This window comes from Amia ocellicauda, chromosome 3, assembly GCF_036373705.1.
Source record: "Amia ocellicauda isolate fAmiCal2 chromosome 3, fAmiCal2.hap1, whole genome shotgun sequence".
Lineage (NCBI taxonomy): Eukaryota > Metazoa > Chordata > Actinopteri > Amiiformes > Amiidae > Amia > Amia ocellicauda.
Window position 1 is genome coordinate 25,102,378 of NC_089852.1, and position 22,885 is coordinate 25,125,262.

The 22,885-nt window shown below is 41.3% G+C and overlaps 1 protein-coding gene across 1 annotated transcript; it reads left to right on the top strand.

Annotated features, from left to right (window-relative positions):
* The first annotated feature begins 8 nt into the window (after positions 1-8).
* Positions 9-22,094, top strand: nbr1a (NBR1 autophagy cargo receptor a). Its single transcript, XM_066698658.1, has 22 exons — positions 9-73; positions 1,307-1,410; positions 6,052-6,114; positions 7,090-7,108; positions 7,465-7,487; positions 8,266-8,463; positions 8,657-8,734; positions 9,006-9,220; positions 9,681-9,806; positions 9,922-10,125; positions 10,330-10,489; positions 10,784-11,053; positions 12,728-12,859; positions 13,121-13,196; positions 13,299-13,409; positions 14,043-14,210; positions 14,429-14,578; positions 14,774-15,185; positions 15,466-15,563; positions 16,543-16,621; positions 17,511-17,610; positions 18,326-22,094. The coding sequence occupies exons 1-22, from the start codon at positions 37-39 to the stop codon at positions 18,500-18,502; spliced, it is 3,000 nt and encodes a 999-aa protein (XP_066554755.1). The 5' UTR covers positions 9-36; the 3' UTR covers positions 18,503-22,094.
* Positions 22,095-22,885: the final 791 nt, after the last annotated feature.

The following is a 22,885-nucleotide window of genomic DNA, read 5'->3' on the forward strand; positions in this document are numbered from 1 at the left end:
GAAACGAGAGATGACGTATGAAAGCTGCGACAAGAAATGAGAGAGGAGAGTAGGACCTCGGCGGAGGGAATTGGTAAAGCTTGTTGATTTTGCAGTGCGATGCACCACACAGTAAGCATTGCTTGTGGCACAATGGAAATATTATAAAAAGAAACAGCGTAATCATTACAATCTATATAGGGAAACAAAAGCGAATATTGCACACCAAATAATGCTATAGTGTACTGTAAACAGGAATATAGTACAAAAACGATATCACAATGTGCCTTGCTGAAATTGCATCTGAGATACTGAAAATTGCAATAGACCAACAGGAGACCGAGCGAACCACCCTAAAAATATTGATATTATTGATCTTGTCAGATTTAGATCATAAGCCAACCAGATGCCGAAAGAAAAAATCATTTTATTTGGTCATTTGATTCTTAATATTAGGAAATTCATTAATTACATAATACACAACCTCTGTTTATTCCCCTTAATGCGTATCCTCCACTCCATGTCCTGCTACAGCGCTGGCCATTTGTACTGCATTAAAGGTAAAAAGCTGGTGTTTTGTGTGGGCCAAAAATCAGGCTGCCAATACTGCTGTCTAGGACACTTTTTGGTTGCGCATGACATTTGTGGGCCGTGTGACACCTTTTAGTACCTATCATACACAATACATTGGCCTATTCAATAATACACTGTGCAAAAAGTACTATGTATTAACATAAACATCCTTATATGAATATGTAAAGTGTATTATTAATAATATTATTATAAATAGTAATACTAATTCATAATTAATATTATTAATAATAGGATAGATAACTGCTTTAAATCTTGTAGGTTGTAAAAATACATGTTTTAATTAGGCCATAGATATCTATCTATCCAAGTAAATAATAAATAGTTGTATTTGTTTGGAAACTGCAATGTCAATTCCAATGATGTTGCAAGAAACGTGTAATTATTTGGTTTTAAGTCGCATTGGCCTAATTCAATGGATAAGATATAAGTACACAAAATGGTTGCTCCAACTGAATATCAGAGCGTAAAATTAAATAATTACGTTTTGTTTCGAAAACGGGGCAGCCTTTCCTCTACGGGCCGTCCTCTCACACGGGTCACGGGTCACGCGGTGACGTCACAGCGCTTCCTGTCACATGGGGCGAGTGTTTACAGATGAGGTAAACAGAGAGGAAAAGACGCTTCGTGGCGGACCCGGGCAGGGACGGCAAAATAACAACTTAGACCGAAAGACACGATTTATTTTACCTCAAACATAATACCCATCTTTTAAATGTGTTTTTTTAACTAACAGCCATGGACTTCCCTGTGAACCTGAAGGTGAATTTTAAGGGACGGGCGGAGAGTTTCCTAGTTTCGGACTCGGAAAGGACGAGCTGGCAGTCGGTGGAAGACATGGTGAGAAGCGCCGCTATAGCAGGTCGGATTCACTGCAGGTCCGCAGCTTCACAGATGACGGCCTCAGCACGGGCCTAAACACACAAAGTCATGAAATTGGGATTTTTAAAGTGTATTAAGTCCGTGTAAGGCTTTATATAATTAAGGAACGTGTTCTTTTATTTGCAGAACTGACATTTGGTAGTGTACAGTAATGCCAGATGGTATGTATATAGATGCATTCATATATATAGATATATAACTAAACCATTTTTTGATTATTTAAGCCTTTATTACAGTTGTTTTGTCCAAGTGAAACTAAATCGCTGTTGTGTCGTGACAAGCGTGCTGTGGATCTGTGTCTTTACTTCGTGCGGGTAGATGGATATTCCTGACACGTTATTTTTTGTGTTTTGTTTTTCTCGCCATGACTCACACAATCGCACTGGTAGCTCCCAACCGGTCTGTCTTTTTAACTGTATTACATCCCTACGTTTTAACTAAGCAATGAATGTATGTACTGCGTCCGGCTGAATTTGATCAATTTCTAGGCTTATTTACCGATTTCTCTGGCTGACTTCCAGAGTAGTGCGAGGTGGCGTTACTGCGCTTGCTTTGAAGTTGGTTTTCCAAGTTACTTTTTTGTTGTTGGTTCAGTCAGCTTGAATGGGATGATGGTTAGTCTTGTTATTGTTACGCTGGGATTAATAACGATTTCGATAGAGAAGTTTGTATGTACGACGTCATTTGGCCGACGTACATAACGATCAGCAGGAATGACCTTTGGTAGATACTGGGAAGGAGTTGTTTGTTTCCCTGTAGTCGTCACGAATGAATCATAGGCAGTCACACAACACGAAAGGTTACTTAAATAATGATTATAACCAAGCACAATAGCACTTAACCTTACATTGCTATGACGAAACAAACACGCATGACTTCTTCCGCAGACAACAGTGGAAAGCAATGTTCTCAAGATGCTTTGCCTTCACACGATTACCAGTGTGAGTTATTTACAAGAGCAAAATACAATTAGAAAACATATCTAAAAATACCAAATTCGTATTTCAACCCTTTCCGCAATCATGCTGAAAGTTAGCTTAAAGAATCACGCATTAAATAGTGCACAAAAAACACGAAACAGCACTCAATACAGAGAATAACCTGTTAGACAGCATTCCAGTGTGGCAGAAAGGCCAAGTTACGTTTGTTGCTATCTGCTTGGGTGAGGTTTTTAAATAGAGGGATATATGAGCATAGCTTGCTTTACTGCATAGATATAAATCATTCAGGGATGGTCAAGAATACAAAGAAAACTTGTCTGTGTCTCTTAGAGTGATTGAGTAATACAATTGAATAAAAAGGATTCCATCCAATTATTTAGTAGTTTCTGATATTTGAGGAATGTGTTGTATACAGAATGTCTAGAATGGAAAAAACAATAACCAATCTCAGTAACATATGCTGTATATTTTCACCCGTATGCATATTTAACTGGTTATCTTATTCTTAATCAAGAAGATAGATTTTTATTACTCCACTGTTTTTTTCCCCTTAATTGTTTGTTATACTAAAATATATGGCAGTTTTTATAATCTTTTTGGATTATACTTTAACTCAAAGCAAATTACTTTTGCTAGTTACTATATTGGCTAAAATAATATCACAAGCCTCCCTTGAGCAGTAATGGGTTTAAAAACGTGTCAAATTCGGATTTGTTTTTGTAAACAGCACCTTATATTGTATTGCTATATTTTAGACACCAGAACTATCATCATCAGTACTGTCATCATTAATGTATTTCTATGGTGGTCATGGCCTATGGTTTTTATTTTTGTATTATACAAATTAAGCTTTAAGTAGCTTTGACTCTATAGTAGATAACGGTGCAATAATCATCACATAGAGGGATGTTGTTTAATGCAGTATACAATTACAAGGTATTAGGCACAGCTTTGTCTCAAGGTCTGCTTGTGTGTGGTCACGTTTCTTTTTTTTTTTTCACTTTGTAAAACTAAGGACAGTCTTTAAATGCCAGCGCTATGTTGGTTATGCAAACTGTGTTTTCCGAAAAATAAAAAGAATCCAAAGAAGAAATTTGTAATGCCAGGAGAGCATACAGTGAGGGAAAAAAGTATTTGATCCCCTGCTGATTTTGTACGTTTGCCCACTGACAATTAAATGATCAGTCTATAATTTTAATGGTAGGTGTATTTTAACAGTGAGAGACAGAATAACAACAAAAAAATCCAGAAAAACACATTTCAAAAAAGTTATAAAATGATTTGCATGTTAATGAGGTAAATAAGTATTTGACCCCTTCGACTTAGTACTTGGTGGCAAAACCCTTGTTGGCAATCACAGAGGTCAGACGTTTCTTGTAGTTGGCCACCAGGTTTGCACACATCTCAGGAGGGATTTTGTCCCACTCCTCTTTGCAGATCCTCTCCAAGTCGTTAAGGTTTCGAGGCTGACGTTTGGCAACTCGAACCTTCAGCTCCCTCCACAGATTTTCTATGGGATTAAGGTCTGGAGACTGGCTAGGCCACTCCAGGACCTTAATGTGCTTCTTCTTGAGCCACTCCTTGGTTGCCTTGGCTGTGTGTTTTGGGTCATTGTCATGCTGGAATACCCATCCATGACCCATTTTCAATGCCCTGGCTGAGGGAAGGAGGTTCTCACCCAAGATTTGATGGTACATGGCCCCGTCCATCGTCCCTTTGATGCGGTGCAGTTGTCCTGTCCCCTTAGCAGAAAAACACCCCCAAAGCATAATGTTTCCACCTCCATGTTTGACGGTGGGGATGGTGTTCTTGGGGTCATTCCTCCTCCTCCAAACACGGTGAGTTGAGTTGAAGCCAAAGAGCTCAATTTTGGTCTCATCTGACCACAACACTTTCACCCAGTTCTCCTCTGAATCATTCAGATGTTCACTGGCAAACTTCAGACGGGCCTGTACATGTGCTTTCTTGAGCAGGGGGACCTTGCGGGCGCTGCAGGATTTCAGTCCTTCATGGCGTAGTGTGTTACCAATTGTTTTCTTGGTGACTAAGGTCCCAGCTGCCTTGAGATCATTAACAAGATCCTCCCGTGTAGTTCTGGGCTGATTCCTCACCGTTCTCATGATCATTGAAACTCCACGAGGTGAGATCTTGCATGGAGCCCCAGACCGAGGGAGACTGACATTTATTTCGTGTTTCTTCCATTTGCGAATAATCGCACCAACTGTTGTCACCTTCTCACCAAGCTGCTTGGCGATGGTCTTGTAGCCCATTCCAGCCTTGTGTAGGTCTACAATCTTGTCCCTGACATCCTTGGACAGCTCTTTGGTCTTGGCCATGGTGGAGAGTTTGGAATCTGATTGATTGATTGCTTCTGTGGACAGGTGTCTTTTATACAGGTAACGAGCTTAGATTAGGAGCACTCCCTTTAAGAGAGTGCTCCTAATCTCAGCTCGTTACCTGTATAAAAGACACCTGGGAGCCAGAAATCTTGCTGATTGATAGGGGATCAAATACTTATTTCCCTCATTAACATGCAAATCATTTTATAACTTTTTTGAAATGCGTTTTTCTGGATTTTTTTGTTGTTATTCTGTCTCTCACTGTTAAACTACACCTACAATTCAAATTATAGACTGATCATTTCTTTGTCAGTGGGCAAACGTACAAAATCAGCAGGGGATCAAATACTTTTTTCCCCTCACTGTATTAGATTGTGCCTATCTTTTCACAGATTTATATTTCTTCTTTCAATTTTCTCTTTACAACTAAATGCCAATATCAAGACTTGCATACTGGGAACTTCAGTGCATTTGTATATCCATATACTGTAGTAAGTCTGCTCCCTTGAAATGCTAAAGACTGCATGCTGCTATAGTTAGTGTTTCTGTCAGTACGAGTCTTGGGGAATGACAATGTTTTAGTTATTAAAAATACATACAAAAAGGAGGAGAATAAGGTCTTATATGAAATATAATGATGGAGTGCAGGTAACAATTGAATCAACTTCGTTTTTTCTAAAGTAAGAACCGGAAACAATATCTGAAAGCATTTTATTTTCGGATTATTGTGGTTCTGTTCTTAGTCTGGTCTATAAGCCTATAAATTAATTTCCTGCACAGTGTTTTTTTTACTGTGAACTACTTTTTATTTATTTTTAGCTTGAACTCTCGTCTGCTGTATGCCTATAGACAAAAAATGTTTTGATGTTTGCGCCTTTATTGTAAGTTTGGGAAAGAAAGAAAAAAATAACACTACTTAGGAGCCAGGCCTGGGGTTTTACTTCTTCAGTCAGTTAGACAGTGCTTCATATCTTCTGTGTTCTTTCTAATTTATTAATGTGAAATGATTGATTAAGATACTAATTTATAATTCCGTCTTAATCTGTGTAGTGCTTTGATTTGAAAGAGACCCAAGAGGGGGAATTTTCTATTCAGCCCAAAGTACCAACAAAGCATAGTTATTCGGTATTGGATAATCTTTTTATGTTTAATAGCTTTCTGTGGGCCAGCTTTCCTTGATCTAGTGTTTGGGTATCCCCTTCTTTCTTCTTTAGGGAAGAGGAGAACAAACAGGAAATGCAAATTGGAGAGCAGAATAAATTAGTCGTTGCATTGTGTTAGTTTGATTTAAACCATATCGAACCTCTTTTTTTTTGTAGGTCAAGATTTTGTTTCAGTTGAGCACAGTGCAAGTGAAATACTTTGACGAGGACAACGAAGAGGTGAATATACTTATTTGATTAACCTACATTTGAATTGTTTTACATTTGAATACCGCACTATTATTATTAATCATGTTGAAATAAACTGTGGAATTATAACTTTTCTTTTTTGCATTCGTGTATTTCCCCAAGGTGGTTATGTGTTGGAAGCAAACACTTGGGGAAAGTTTCACATGTGGATACCGTCATATGTTGTCACACTTCATACGTCTGTGTCTAGGAGCTAATTTCACATGGATGAAGTGTGTAGATCCGTGCTGGGGTCATTTCCATTTTATTAATTCCAATTCCCATGTTCAGACCCATTCCAAATTCCAATTCCAGTTATTTTTCTAGTTGACAGAATAGGGTGTATTGGAATTGGAATGGAATTGAAAAAGGAATGACGAACGGAATCGGAATGGAAGAACTGCTGTAGATGCTTTTTAACATTAACTGTACATGATTAGGTAAACACCTTTTAAGTAAGAACCATAGTGTAATTAAAGCTACAGCACAATATGTAGAGAATATTGTTAGATTCTCATTGTTTTGAATACAATGCCACAGGCTAAGCATAGCAAAGCTATTTTCGCAAAGATTAGATTGCTTAGTGGTATATCACATCAGACCTTCTAATCCTAAAAATGTTTAACTTTGGGGGAAAAAGCACTAAGTGCTATAATTTACTCTTGCAGCTGCCAAAGTTAAACAGTTAATAAAGAGACTCCATTATGCATTTTAATTTACTCATTTAAAAAAACAAAAAACACTTAAGGTGGTATAAACAGGTAAAACATGTTTTACTACGAAGTCCCAGACCTGGCTCTGTCACGACTCTCTGACTGTTACCCTGCAGAAATGATTGAACACCCTCATTCAAGCGAGCCGTAGTCTCTGAGATTCGCTTTGGATAAAATTATTAATTCTCCTGTTATAAGAGTAAGCCCTAAACAATCTTATTTTTTTATTATTTTTTTTCCCCCGGTAATTCAGGTTTCAATCAACAGTCAGGGTAAGTCATCCCATAATATAATTTCCTGATGATTGTAGCTCTCTTAAGCAACAGTATTCAAATTTAATTGGAAGTGTACTTTACTTTTATTCAATGCATTTAATTTCCACATTGAAACATAGGAAGGTTTACATCATTGTCTTAATATTTAAAGGACTGCCTTATATCTCCTATCTTTATTTTATTGTATTGTATTATGATTGTCGTATACTTTTCTTGTTATTTTCTCTAACTAACCATTAGACTTTCATTATATCAATAAATACATCACCCTGTGTGTATGAAAGGTTAAAGCAGTTTTATTAATGACTATGTATATAAACAATAATGGTCAGTTTCTGTGTTTCTCATTGCAGAGGAATACGAAGAAGCTTTGAAGGTAACGTGGATTTTCTTCTGTGGCGTTACTTCTCATTTCAAAAGACATCGGCTTTTGCATTATGTACTGCCTCGTTTGAGGATATCTTGTTGTTTTGCTTTACTTCCAGTCTGTTCTATGGTATTTATTTGCCTACAGCTTGTTTTAATGGTTGAATAACTTTGAGCTTAGTCCAAATTCCTGGTTGACCCTGCAGTGGTACAAAGAAAAGTTCACTTTTCCAGTGGAGAATGTGTCCTCTGGTATTTAGTGATCTTGAAACAGCAGGATTGCACAGTCGTTACCAGTGCAGACTTTCTGTTCCAACCCATCCACAACCCGCACCGTGGGCATGGATTGAAATTGTCTGCACTGGTAACGACTCTGTGCAATCCTGCTGTTTCAAGATCACTTTGGAAAAAATAAAGTTCTGAGTTCTGTACTGAAGTGATGCATAACGGGGAAATACGTGATAGTTTTGCAAAAATAAAAAGAATATCTCAGATTCTAGGCTTGTTATATAGTAGTCTGTTTAATCTTGTTACTTAATCCTTACATTTCTCCATCGGTTACACCTGATAGAATCTTGACAATTTGGTTGCGTTTACTTCTGTTAAAACTAAATATTTCCCTCACACACTTCAAAGCTGTACTTGTTTCATGCCCTCCCTGCAACGAGCCGAATACAAACGTCATGTATGTATGTATGTATGTATGTATGTATGTATAAAAAATGTATAAATTAAACAATAAAAAGATGGAAAATCTCAACAAAATACCTTTATGTCTACCCCTATAGAGTGCAATGAAGCAAGGAAACCAGCTTCACATGAATGTATATGAGGTGAAGGAGGCTGGAAGGAGAGCCTGTGAGAGCACAGCAGTAAACAGAGACTGCACTGTGGTGAAGATCACCGACAGCCCTGCACAGCATGCATCACCTCCAGCTAACCCTGCTGCACAGAGCTTGCAGCCTGCAGCCACAGACGAGGAAATGGTAACTACAAAGCCCTCGTACATCTTCATCCTTCAGGCCTTTCAGTCACTTATCGTACCTGAAGGTGGCGTAATTGGTCACTGAGAGAAATATTTGATGATGTCCTGGATTAAAGTGAAAGCTGAATTTAAAAATCAGAATTGGGCACAGTCTCCTCTATGATGATTAATGTTTCCATTTCATTTTTTTGTAGGTGGTAATAAAAGAATTCCTGGTAGACCAAGAGGATGAACACATCCCCCCAGCATGGTTCACCTCATACATGGCAAAGGTATTTACACTAGAAGATATTGCGAATCTTCATGGGATATTTGATAGATGGGCTCTGGCTCCCTGGGCACCAATCAGGATCTGTGCAGAAAGTAACGCCTGGCTTTTCTAATTGAAAATGCATTTCTCGGCCCTGCTTCGTCTCGGAAGCACACGGCTGACTGTATGTACAGACCCCTCAGTGTGCCTTTCTGTGTGACGTTTCTGAACACGGTAGGGATGACAATGTGTGTGTCCCATATCGGTTGTGTGATTCTCCACTCCTCTTTCAGTTTAAGGACCAAGTGGTGAAGGAGGCTGTGGAGAAGATCTGCCTTGAATTCTCAGAGCGCTTCTGCCTCCAGAAGCAGCAGCAGGTCCCCCCTCCGGAGCCAGCCGGCATGGCCACCCAGGTGCCCGAGATCAGCTCCACGGCCACACACCCAGACGGCCGGCTATCCCCCTGCCAGGCCTGTCTAGGCTGCACCACGGGGGTATACCAATGCAGGTCAGTCTTTCTCTGTCCTTCTCGCTCTGTCTGCCAGAGATGGTTGTGTGGCTTCTCTCACAGATGTCACTGTAGAGTAAATATTTTGCTGACAGGGATTTTTCTTAAACCGAGGGGCATTCAGTGTCAAGAAAGAACTGTAAGAAAATCCGTGCTGGAGTGGTTTGATCTAGAATATGGTTTTCAGTAGAATGTATGTAAAATAAAATGCGATGCACAGTGCAGGTTATACCATTGAGGGAAAGGAAACTTGATATTGTATGCGTTTGTCTATGGCTGATTTTGCCGTTAAAGCTTGCTCTGTTAGTACTGTTATGTGTTTGTATCAATGCTTGTCACCTTAGATGTGCTTTCAGTTTTATTTCCGGTAGAGCCACTGTAGAAACTGAAAGGAGCAGTTGTTTGGTTTCCATTGTTTTGTGTTGGAATTTGGCAGCATCAGTGTTTTGCTCTTTCACAGTGTTTGCCCATCCTACACTTTATGTGAGCTGTGCAGCTTCCAGCATGACCCCAGCCACTCCTTGGTGAAACTCAGGACTGCTGTGCCACTCGGGGAATACGGAGAACCAGTAGTAGTGGAACAAAGGTAAGGCTTTGACACCGAGTACTAGGCAGGACCTAAAACAATAATAGTGTTTCAGTCCCATTGCGGCATCTCGATCTGTCGTGTTTTGAGTACAATCGCATCTTCCTTTCTTCAGGTTTCAGAAGCGGATGGACAGGAGCTTCCGGAAAGCAGAGAAGCAGAGACTGAAGGCAGAGAAGAGGCAGCTGAAGGCCGAAGTCAAGGAGATCAAGAAGCAGCTGAGGATGGAGCGCCGGAGCCTCCAGTGGAGTTCAGCTAGCGACGGGGCCGGCGAGCCCGTGCTGCTGCAGCCCAGAGGGACACCTGCCAGCCAGCCAGAGTGAGAACTACATGACCATTCAGAGCAGGAGCTGTGTCTTCACAAGCAGCCAGCTATACCAACAACCTCATTTTTATTTTGATCATATTTATCATAGTAGCTGTAGTAATTGTAGTAGTATAATTAAGATTATGATTTTTGGAAGGTGATAGTGTGCAAAGGATCTTGGGATATGACTGTACTGATCCTGTCTCGTTCCTTTAGGAGCCCAAAGCAGTCCTGCACTCCCGTGGTGCCCACCATGACGGCTGTGTTCCTGGATGAGAACCTGCCTGACGGTACTCGGCTCCAGCCCGGCACCAGGTTCATCAAGTACTGGAGGATGAGAAACACTGGAACAGTCAGCTGGACCTCAGACACCAAGGTAGTAAAGCAGGACCCCCCCCCCCATTTCACCCAGTGTACTGCTAACCTTTATTATTATTATTTATTTTGTAACAAAGTTTCATATGATCGTATTTTATTTTGTGTTATTCATCATCATCATTGTGACTTAGTGTATTGTATGTATGTGTAAATCAATCAATCCTTCATTGACCCTTGGCTGATCTTCAGCAACTCCAGTCTGTGTAGTGTGAGTTGTGGTTGATCTAAACTGAGAGGGTAAATGAACACTGAATACACAGATTGTTTGATGGTCTTGGGTTGGTTTCTGCAGCTCAAGTTCATGTGGGGGAACCTGGACCTGGCAACCAGTGAGAAGAAGGAGGTGGCCGTGCCATTTCTGCAGCCAGGGCAGGTGGGGGTGGTGTGTGTGGAGTTTGTGGCCCCGGTGTTAGAGGGCACCTACACTTCGCACTGGCGGCTGGCCCACCGGGGGGAGCAGTTTGGACCCAGGGTGTGGTGCAGCATCGTGGTGGACCCCCTCCAATCTGCTGACTACACTGATTTACAACTCACCATGCCCTGCAGCCAATTACAGGCAAGTGTCTTCTGGAAAAGTCCATTCACTAATCTCATTCACTCAGAATAAATGGTACGGGAAGTCCATCCCTTCTGGTTTGGTTAATGATTGCTTTTAGTGTTTTAGAAATTATTTTAGAATTGAATAATATATATATATATATATATACACTCACCTAAAGGATTATTAGGAACACCTGTTAAATTTCTCATTAATGCAATTATCTAACCAACCAATCACATGGCAGTTGCTTCAATGCATTTAGGGGTGTGGTCCTGGTCAAGACAATCTCCTGAACTCCAAACTGAATGTCTGAATGGGAAAGAAAGGTGATTTAAGCAATTTTGAGCGTGGCATGGTTGTTGGTGCCAGACGGGCCGGTCTGAGTATTTCACAATCTGCTCAGTTACTGGGATTTTCACGCACAACCATTTCTAGGGTTTACAAAGAATGGTGTGAAAAGGGAAAAACATCCAGTATGCGGCAGTCCTGTGAGCGAAAATGCCTTGTTGATGCTAGAGGTCAGAGGAGAATGGGCCGACTGATTCAAGCTGATAGAAGAGCAACTTTGACTGAAATAACCACTCATTACAACCGAGGTATGCAGCAAAGCATTTGTGAAGCCACAACACGTACAACCTTGAGGCGGATGGGCTACAACAGCAGAAGACCCCACCGGGTACCACTCATCTCCACTACAAATAGGAAAAAGAGGCTACAATTTGCACAAGCTCACCAAAACTGGACAGTTGAAGACTGGAAAAATGTTGCCTGGTCTGATGAGTCTCGATTTCTGTTGAGACATTCAGATGGTAGAGTCAGAATTTGGCGTAAACAGAATGAGAACATGGATCCATCATGCCTTGTTACCACTGTGCAGGCTGGTGGTGGTGGTGTAATGGTGTGGGGGATGTTTTCTTGGCACACTTTAGGCCCCTTAGTGCCAATTGGGCATCGTTTAAATGCCACGGCCTACCTGAGCATTGTTTCTGACCATGTCCATCCCTTTATGACCACCAATGTACCCATCCTCTGATGGCTACTTCCAGCAGGATAATGCACCATGTCACAAAGGTCAAATCATTTCAAATTGGTTTCTTGAACATGACAATGAGTTCACTGTACTAAACTGGCCCCCACAGTCACCAGATCTCAACCCAATAGAGCATCTTTGGGATGTGGTGGAACGGGAGCTTCGTGCCCTGGATGTGCATCCCACAAATCTCCATCAACTGCAAGATGCTATCCTATAAATATGGGCCAACATTTCTAAAGAATGCTTTCAGCACCTTGTTGAATCAATGCCACGTAGAATTAAGGCAGTTCTGAAGGCGAAAGGGGGTCAAACACAGTATTAGTATGGTGTTCCTAATAATCCTTTAGGTGAGTGTATATATATATATATATATATATATATATATATATATGTGTATCTCAAAATAATTAAAAATTTTGAATGTTTTTTAATTGTAATGTAAAATACTTTAAACAATAAAACAGTATTTCTGGTTTGGTTTGTTTTTCTTTGGGCCTGTTCCCAGAGCTTTCCCTGGCTGCTGCATTCCATTGCTCAGAGCGTGTGTGAGGTCAGATGGCCACTGGCAGGTTCATGTGCTTTCTTTGCTCTATTCATGACTCTTTGGCAGTTATTGGATTTTGTTCCTGTTGCAGGGAAAGGAATTCTGCTCTGATGTGGAGCAACCCCACTCATCCCACAAAGAGGACATGTGCTGCTCAGGAATGGGTCTCACACCCCAGGAATCCAAGATCCTGTATGAGGACCGAGATCAGGATTATTACATCCCCTCAGTGGATCTGCTAACTGCACAGGTAAAGTGTCTTCCCCCCAACTGTCCGAGCCATACTGCCTATGTCATCAGAGACACATTCAAGTTACGACACTGCAGAGTTACCTTCAGTTGTTTACAGTTGTGCTTTTATCGGATTTTTGCAGGAAAGAATTAGGATCTTGGAGTAAAATGCAGTGTGAATAAAAACATAATGCAGCCAATAAGTGTCGCGGTGTAGTTTTTTAATTTTGTAATTTCCAATTGAATGTGATGAGAATCATTGTGATTTTCTGTGTTCTAGGACCTGCTTTCTTTTGAGCTGCTGGACATTAACATAGTGCAGGAACTGGAACGGGTGCCTCACAACACGCCAGTTGGTAAGGGTGGTTGCCTGTACAGAGCTTGTGATTTGGAGGCGCATGTGGTGGTAATGAACAATGATTTCAAATTGATTATTTGTTTCCTTGTTTCTCCTGCAGACATGACTCCCTGCATGTCCCCTCTGCCCCACGACGGGCCGCTGCTGGAGAAGCCCGGGCTGGGGCTGATTGAGGAGGAGGCCGAGAGCTCGGGGTTGAAAACTCTGCTGGGTAGGGGAGCGCTGCTTTGTAATTCTCCCTTGGGACTGAGGATCACATGATCCGCAATTACAGCTCCTAGCAGAATATCTATAGTTTCAGGGTTATCCTTTGAGTCATATTCATTATAAAGACTGGATCATGGCCAGATGGCCGTGTTATTTTTTCAGTCACTTGTAGTGATTATAGTGTAGAGAAATATTTTAAGCTGTCAAACCAGTATGTTCAAAATAAACTAAGGCTGTCATCGAAGGTATAGTTATTTGTTGGTTTAAACCAAAAACAAAAACAAACACAGAAAAGGTCCCTGGTCTTTTAATAGTTTTTGATGACATCACATATACTGTGGATGCATATTTAAAGTCTTCTCTACTGAGTTTGTACTTTTCACCTGTAAAAGCTATAAGCAACTTTCAAATTCCCTCTCAGTGTTTTTTCCCACCACAAGATGGTGATCTTGTCCATCCATTTTAAAATCATCCTGTAGCCAAGCAGCTTGTTCGCCAGTATCTTTTTTTGCCTGGAGTTCTCCATCATCCTGGCCCTTGAGATCCACCGCATCTTCTGATATTCGTTCCAACTTCCGATTTACCCGATTGAAAATATGACTTTGCTTCATTGGGCCTGTTTTACTTGTGTTGGCAGATGTGAGTCCCGGAGGGCAGCAGGAGATGGAGGGAGCGCCCGCCCAGGAGGAAGGAGACGAAGACATCAGTGGGACCCAGTTTGTGTGTGAGACGGTGATCCGCTCCCTGACCCTGGAGGAGGCCCCTGACCACAAGCCGCTGCGCAGGAGGCCTGGCTCCCAGAAGAGTAAGACACGGGAAATCTATGCTCATGTCTGAATCTGCATGAATGCACAATTTGTACTTATGTATTTGTTTTTATATGTATTTTGTGCTGTAGAGATTATTCATTGTTGGACACAACCTTGTATGTGGTTTTATTTACCACTGAATCTTGCTCTATGTGGGGTTATTACATTAATTACAGGCCTCCATGAATCCTAAACTCCTCTCCTCTGCCTTTAGCTTCCTATCCGGTGCACCAGGACATCTTCTCCTGCGCTGAGAGGTCTGGGGAGCAGCCCAGCGAGAGGAGAGCCCTGCCAGTTGTGGACGTGGAAGTCAAGAGTGTGATGGTGCCGGTCCAGGCAGTGCAGGAAGACCGGCCACAGACAGGTGTGCAGGAATCGCCATAACTTGCTCTCTCTAATGAGTGCAACATTAATAGGGCACGGTGTCTGTAGCAGCATGTACAGGGGCATAGTTCACCCCTTTTGTGAGTCGCCTCGAGTTGAAGCATCTGCTAAAGGACTTGCTCTAAGCTGCCAGGGATTCAGGGACCCTAACTGTCTGTGTCTCTACTGTGTGCAGAGGAGTGCCCCGAGTCCGACAGTGAAAGTATCTGCGTGGAGGCCGGGTCCGAGAGAGGGGGGGACGAGGAGTTGCCGCAGGACGACCGAGATGAGGTGCGCAGCCAGGGCTCCTCCACGTCCTCCGAGGATTACATCATCATCTTGCCGGACTGCTTCGACACCAGCCGCCCACTGGGGGAGTCCATGTACAGCTCGGCCTTGTCCCAGCCTGGTGCCGGGGGGGCTGTGGAGTCGGACCTGGATGCAGAGCAGCTGTGCCTCAGCTCCCCTGAGGAAGAGGACCTGACGCTAGGTCACAGCGTGAACGACATGCTCTGTGCTTCGCAGACACTGGACACTGTGCCCCTCACCCCTGAGGTGGTGCCCACGCCCGCCCAGCTGCAGCTGACATCAGGGACCCCAACACTCAGGTACAGAAGAGCCACGTGCCGCCAAATAGGGGATGTTTAAATACTTGTTCAGTTCTTCTTTTTGCATTATTTGGACAGGTCACAGGCTTTTTGGCACTGTTAATATTTATTAAGAGTGCCAAATATTACAAGTTTCTGTAAATACTCATTACTCATCAGCCAATTCGTTTTTGTATTATTATTATTATTATTATTATTATTATTATTAATAATAATAATAATAATTTTATTATTAAAAGCTGATTTGCATTAACCACAGCACACATGGTTTGGTTTTCAGAGGAGAGGGGCCTGCTCACCACAGAGACCATAATGAGACAGAGCTGGCGGTCGAGGCTCTGCCCTCACCCGAGCTGTACAGGGAGGAAGCAGTTGAAGGTGAGGCCTGCTGCCTACTGGGATCTTGGAAGAGATGCCAGAGGTCTACTTATATTGAGAGAAAACTGTGAGCATTAGCATGGATTTTAGACATTATGGAAGCACAAAACCACATTGACATTCTGTGTTCACCCAGGAAGAGTGCCAGTCATTTGTGTGCTAAAACGTCAGAAGGTAAAGGCAGGAGTTTTTCCAACAAATAGGGAGGAAGTAAGGGAAGAAAATCCATTGAGCTGAAAAAATTACTCAAGTGGGAGGGTTACTAAAGAGAGAGAAGAGTGCATGATTTCCAAAACCTTAAATGAATTGATGTTTACGGAGTGATATTTTTAACCCTCTCTTATTCATGAGCTCTGTCACAATTGCCTGACAGGAATTGTTTGTCAAGTTCAATTCATAGAAATGCTGACAGCTATGATCTTGTGGCTCATAAATAACCATCCTTAACAGAGATCTGTTATATAAAGGGTGCATGCTTCATTTCTTTATAGGCTGTTCTGGTGTCTCAATCCATCCTATAATTACAGATTTTAATGATAAACATTTTGTCCACATAAAGAAACCAGAATCACAGTTTTCTCTTTTACACCATGATTCAACCACAAGTCCGGTCAGTTAGTCAGTTGTAACTAGATTGTTTCTCCCCACAAAAGAGCTCAATTCCTGTTGCTTGAATTTACCTTTTTCTCTGTTTAAAAATACCCTCTGTTTCAGTTTTGATATGAGTTGCACTTCTGCGCTTATGGGCAGCTATGTTTTAATGTGTATAGTTACTCTCTGAAGTGTGCACACTGTTCTACTTGCAGCAAACTCCTGTTGACTTGCACCCATGTTTAATGTCAAAGCATTTTAGTCGTTCAGTTTTTCCATGTTTGCAATTCCAGTTAACAAAATAACTTGTTACTTTCTGCTTTCCCTGTCGCTGTGTAATTGAACCCCAAGAAGCACACTTTTTCAACCTTCCCATTCTCTTCCTCAGGCTCCAGTCCTGTGCAGTCGCTACCAGTCAGCCCCTGTGGAAACACCATCTCAAGACAACACAGTAGCCAAGATCTCAGGTAGCGCCTCCCTAAGCACTTACTACAGTGTGTAATACAATCCGGGGAGATGCCATAAGCCGCAAGATGCAACACCAAGCCAAGCCTACGAAAAATCAACCGTTGTCCAATGAGCACATTAAGCACTCTATTTTCTTGAGATTAACTTGAGATTTTTGACTTAAAACAAACCCAGCTGAAGAGCAATAGAGTCTGTTTTAAAAAGTGTATATGTTTTAAAAGAGCATTGCTCATGTTAGGTAGTAATAACAACCACCAAGTCCTGAAATGTTTGGTTCTGGGAAGACGTAACGGGTAGAACAGGGATCCTTGTGGTGAAGCCGACAGGAAGGTCTCCATCACTCATCTACTGATTGTTTGTTACTGTTCAAAATGTGTCCATGTTGCGTGTCAAGGAGCCATCATGGTTTTTGAAAATGCGCTATGGGTTCAACTGCAGCTGACAGGACCGTGTTGGTGAGAGGAAAACAGTGGCTGTGGTTAAAAAAATAAAAATTTAGAAAGGAAACCCAACAACAGCTGTGGTAGAAGCAGAAGTTGGTTTCTTGACACGCATCTACATCCGCTTCTCCACAACATGCATAACAACAGTGGGGGGCAAGAAACACAAAAGGAATCCTTGTATGTTTTTGCATGATATTTTCTAGAAGTAAACCATTGCTTTTTAATGACCAAGAGACATGCTGATTCTTCATAACCTTTGCAGAGTTTTTATTTTATTTTTTATTAAATTATTTGATTCCATCAAATGGTCCTACAGTGGTTGTCTGTAGACTCTGAAATGCAGGGACTACCAGTAACGTTTTAGATAGCCTTCTCCCTATGTAGACATACAATACGAAAACCATATTTAGTGTATTTGAACACTGCATTTGTCTCTGTGTCACAGGCCCCATGGCGGTATAGCAGGGGGGCTGGTTAAGGGAGCCCTGTCGGTTGCGGCCTCTGCCTACAAAGCCCTGTTCACTGGACAGCCTGTCCCAGCACAGGTAAGAACACACATCGCAAACAGTCTGTGGTCCCAAAGTCCTACTGCCAGATAGACTCGATGATTGCCCCTTCATCACTGCCTTATAATGCAGTGTTGGAGATGTTTTGGCCTTCTCCCTGGCTAATGTGGAATTGGGCAGACTGCAGCGTTGACTTGCCCTTGTGCTTCTTTCACCCAGCGTATCGCTCTGTGGTCACAGTGGAAACCTGTCAGTGGCTGACGAGCGTCTTGTTTGAGTTTCCTTATTTTTACTTCACTGTGTGGATTTTACTTGACCTACGCACTGTGAAACCTCCACTACAGACTTTTCCTACCCAGTCAGTGTTTGTAATCAATGTGTAGATGCCTGCATTGATGCCTTTGTAGTATTTTAGTGACTAGAGAGCCCTCCTCTCTTCAAGGACAGAAGGTTTCACATTCTACACAGCCAGTCATCCCATCATGCTCATTTTATTTTTAGTGGCTGATTGATATCCAGACTTTCATCCTGACTTTCCCGGGCAGAACCTGGAGTCGGCTTAATCAGCCACGGCTAGCTTGAAGTGTTGCAGACTCCCATTATTCAATGTGTCAGTTATGGCACCCTGAGAGGAATCCTTCCACCGCTGTTTTTTGTTGTCTCCTGCCTTTTTCTTTTTGCTGTTGCTATTGTTGTTGCTGTTGTCTTTGAATACAAACAAAAACAGAGCCTTGTGTTTGTATGTTTGGCACAGCCTCCTGTAGACTCTGCCAATCAGCAGGCCACTATGATGGCTGTGCTCCTGGAGATGGGCTTCGGGGACCGGCAGCTCAACCAGCGGCTGCTGAAGAAACACAACTACAACCTGCTCGATGTGGTGAACGAGCTGGTGCAGCTGACTGACAACGACTGGTACTCTGCCCGCTACTGAGAGCCAGCACGCTGCCGCCGGCTCTGGGGGGAGCACATGTAGGCCGGCCCCGGTCTCGGCTGGTGTTTACTGTGTTTATTTATTTTGTCATGTTTGTTTTTTTTTTTTTTTTTTTTTGGTTGTCGTTGTTGTTGTTCTTGTTGTTGCTTAGGACAAGTTTTAAAATGATAGTGGTCCAAACTACATACACTTTAACAGCCTGAGTGTGAAATAGACTGCAGTGTCCTGGCCTGACTTTTAAGGGGATGCGTGTGTGCGTGTGTTTGCGTGTGTGCTATGGGGTTTCTTGAATGTGTGAGCTGCATTATTTAACATCGAACCAGAAGAGTGTGGCTAATACCATCCACAGCAGCTGTGACTCCTGCTTCTCCTTAGCATGGCAGGCAGTGCGTTACAGCAGAGACGCCCCCCATTGGTGTAGCACAGGCTTTCTCACTGAACTACTACTGAAACTACTGCACCACGAGTTTAAGATGGTAGATGGTAGTAAAATGGTAGAGAAAAAAATACACACACAGGGCTCAGAATTCTTGCACAGGCAGGTTGTTTGTTTCATAGAGGATCATTAAAAAGAGCGCCTTTAAAAAAGTGGCGTAGCTGCCATGAAACCAGCTTCTCTTGGCTGAATTATGATTTGCAAGGCTGAGAAAGGCAACCTTTGTGCTCTCCACTCTGAGCTCTGCAATTACTTAGGTGGAAGAATCTGTCATTCTTGCAAAAACATTTTTTTAGTTTGCCTGATATCAACGAAGCGCATGGCACATACCCGGAGTACATATACAAACATTTTTGCTCTTGGTTTTAATAACTCCTTTGCTAAAGTTTTTATTCTATTAAAAAATATATATATATATATATATATTTAATCTTCAAACTAAATTCTGCTGGTAATAAGAAGTCTTTTGGTATGTGGCCTTCCACACACAAAAAGAAAAGCCATCACTGAAATGCTACATCTTAAATATTGGATGTACTGATACTTTGTTTAAAAAGTATGCATGATAATTCATATGACAATTGATACCTTAGCTTATGTTCTGGCTTCAGCTAATATAATTCTAAGGTAACCATGGGGATCAGACCGCAAAGCTAACTTTTTTGTTTTGTTTTTGTTTCTTGTCCTAAAGTCCTTGATAACTGTATTTTTCAGTCTAGAAGAGCCACAATAAAAGCTCATTGTAGATGCTGTAACATACCTCTCATGCTTGTTAAAGAAAACATTCCCATTGTTGTCTGTAGAGCACATGGAAGTGGGTTATCTTATTTTATTTCATTATGCAGTGGTGATAGTGTGCAACCGTCTATATTTAGAACAAATGATTTAACAATGAGTCCATGTGAATATCTTCTCACAACTTACAATTATATTTTCTCTGGCAGTTCTTTTTTTCTCTTTTAAGGGAGAAAGTAATTTCTGTCACTGTAGCCTTTCATACGAGCCGCATTGTGCAGCCTTACGGAATGTTGTAATGACTGGAAATTATTTGGCAAAAAACAAGACAGAACTGAAAGCTCTGTATGTGTCATGGGTCTAGTTGTGTAACGCTGACCTTGTCTGTTTTTAAGATGCTGTGAGTTGCAGACGGGAGAAAGAGGTCCTATAAGAGAGAGGGGATGCAGCCTAGCACAAGACTAAGCATGTGCTGTAGGCCTTCATCCTATATCCACTGCATTCAGGTGTGATGCCAAGTGGTAGCAAACCACCAGACCCACATTGCTTTTCTTATTTCTTTCCCTGACCACCTACGCTTCATATAGAGAGAGCATCACCTTGTGCAGAATTCGGCGAGATGCCTCTGACTGAATATTATCATCTGCATTTATGAGGCACACATGAAACATTTTATCATCCCTGTGCACTTTAACAGGCTGAGTTTCATATCGTATTTTGTGCCCTTTGAAATATATATTGCTTCTGGATATCTGCAATGAAATGCATGGGATTATTGGTGATAACTATGTAAGCACCTTATTTCCATAAATGGAAGAGTTTGGGGCCTAACTCAGACCAAGGGAGATTCCTACAAGTACAAGAGGGATCTCGTGGTCTCCCTCTCTTTGATTTAAGGATAATCAAGGACAAAAATTCCGATGCGGTAGAGGGGTTGGGAATTGGATGCAAGAGCAAATGGGAGCCACTCTAAGGGCTTTGTGTTCGGAGGGGGTCTGTCAGCTCCCCGTGCATTGTGCTGCAGCTGCTACTCCGAGTCAGTACAGAGGAACTTAATGCAGAAAGGAGACTCGCAATTAGGAGTTTTTATCCCATTCCCAACCTTGTGCAGTCTATAGAGCACGTGGCAAAAGCTGCATCTTGAGAAGTCCTGCTCTGAACAGTGTAATATCTAAGTATAATATGAATTATCCCTTGATCACATGATTTGTCAGTAGTCTGATGATATATTAAACCCCAGGACAGTGTCTTTTGTGTGGGAGCCGTAAGAGTGAGAGCATCTAGACCCGAAATTGTAATTTATTTTTTTCTGTTGAATGTGTGATTAGAATTTTCATAGTCTATATTTTGTCCCGTTAGGAATGTATTATTATTATTACAATCTTGATCAAAACATTATTTTTGATGTCTTTACCATAAATTCTCTTGTGAATAGCAGAACTAAAACCATACCATTGGATGATCTCATTGAACTTTAACCTTTAAATTACAATTACAACTGGGCTGTACCATAATGAAAGTCATGTCCAGGTAGTCCTGAGAAAGTACTGTCATTTTGATTTGGGGATATTCCTGTGGGTTGTATCTTGAAATGTTGGTCAGGGTGAGAAGAGTTTTAACTACCTGCAAGTCTCTTTATTAAAGATCGGCCATTTGAGAATATTTTAGGAATACAATTTGGAACTGCAAGGCTACAATTGTGCTTTACATGGATACTCACACTTGTATACTTATATTGTTGAGAGAAAATGTACATATGGAAAAACTCTTGGTATTACAGCTTTCACTTGACTGGAGTGAAGTACTAAACTGTATGTGTGCTTGAAGGAGAGGGGGGTGGGGTGAAAGAAAATGTACACCTTTTTTATATTTGTTTTTTTTGTTCCTGGATTGGTTCTGATTTGTGCAGATTTTTTTTCCCCGTTTTCTGTACATTTTACAGAAGCTTTTCCCTTTGCCAAAGGTCTTATCCAGATCACCTCCAGTTCATGCAATCTTTATGGCTTCCCTTTCCTGAACTTTCAGTTGTCCTGCCCAAGTCATCAAAGTTCACGCTCTAGGGAAGGAAGAGCTATTGCTTAGTTCTGCTAATTATTAATTTGGCAAATTGGTCATATTTTCTGGTTAATTTAAAAACCTGCTGCTTATATAAATTACACACAGATTGAATCAGCCACCAGTATGTGGCACGATGAGTACAGAAAACCATGACTGGCGGTGTGCGGCAAAGGAGAAGTTGGGCTGGATGCATTTGATTTCTTCACATGATGTCTCAGTTTGCATGATATAATCAGGAAACTACATAGGAAAATTGCATTCATGCTCTTTCTATGTTACGTAGGATAAGCACTTTACAGAAACAAAAAATGTGATGTGAAAATCTCTGTTGCCTAAATGATTTAATAAAAGTTAATTACTGTATGCCTGCCTGCCGTCTGTTTATTCACGCTTCGAAAATGTGACCAAAGAGATCATGAGAGATTATTATTATTTTTTTTGTGTTTTTAAAGTTATTTAGCAGAATGGATGTTTGCTACCCTAGTTGGTAAGTTTTATTTAGAAAAACAAAATGTCCTTTTTGGTTCAGTTCACAGTTGGTTCACACAGCCTCCTATCATATCCTTCTGTTGTCATTTTCTTCCTCTTTTGCTTGAAGTGTTGCTGTTTGTGTAGTATGTGGTTCTCTCTTATTTTACATGATGCATAACTAAATCCCAGGGTACAATTATGTTCTCTGGCAGATAATACAGGCATTACTAGCCTCTTCAGTGTGTTTGTTTGTTTTGTGTCTCTTCCTTATAGCTTTTTGACTTTGTGAGTATGGCATGACAGCACAATTGAAACCCAGATGACTTCTGGCTGTGGTAGGGTACAAAGTTTGTGGAGCTGTAGAGGTTCTTGTATTTAGCTGAATATGGGTGTTGGGGTAAAATTGCCCCTATGTATTGTATATACCAACTGTATAACTGTCTATAATCTTATTAGGGTTTCTCTGCTCTTATTATGATTTCTCTGCTCAGACTTATCTGTGTGGCAGAGAGAGAGAATTTCTACTGCCGTGGACATTCTTTAGGTAATAAACTGAAACTATATATATCACGTTCTTATCAGTATAGTGTGTGCTGTGTCCTTTGGTACCAGCGCTTCCATGTCTGGATGAAATATTGTTTCCCTAATTATAAAGAATACCTTATGAATTATTGCTTCATGTG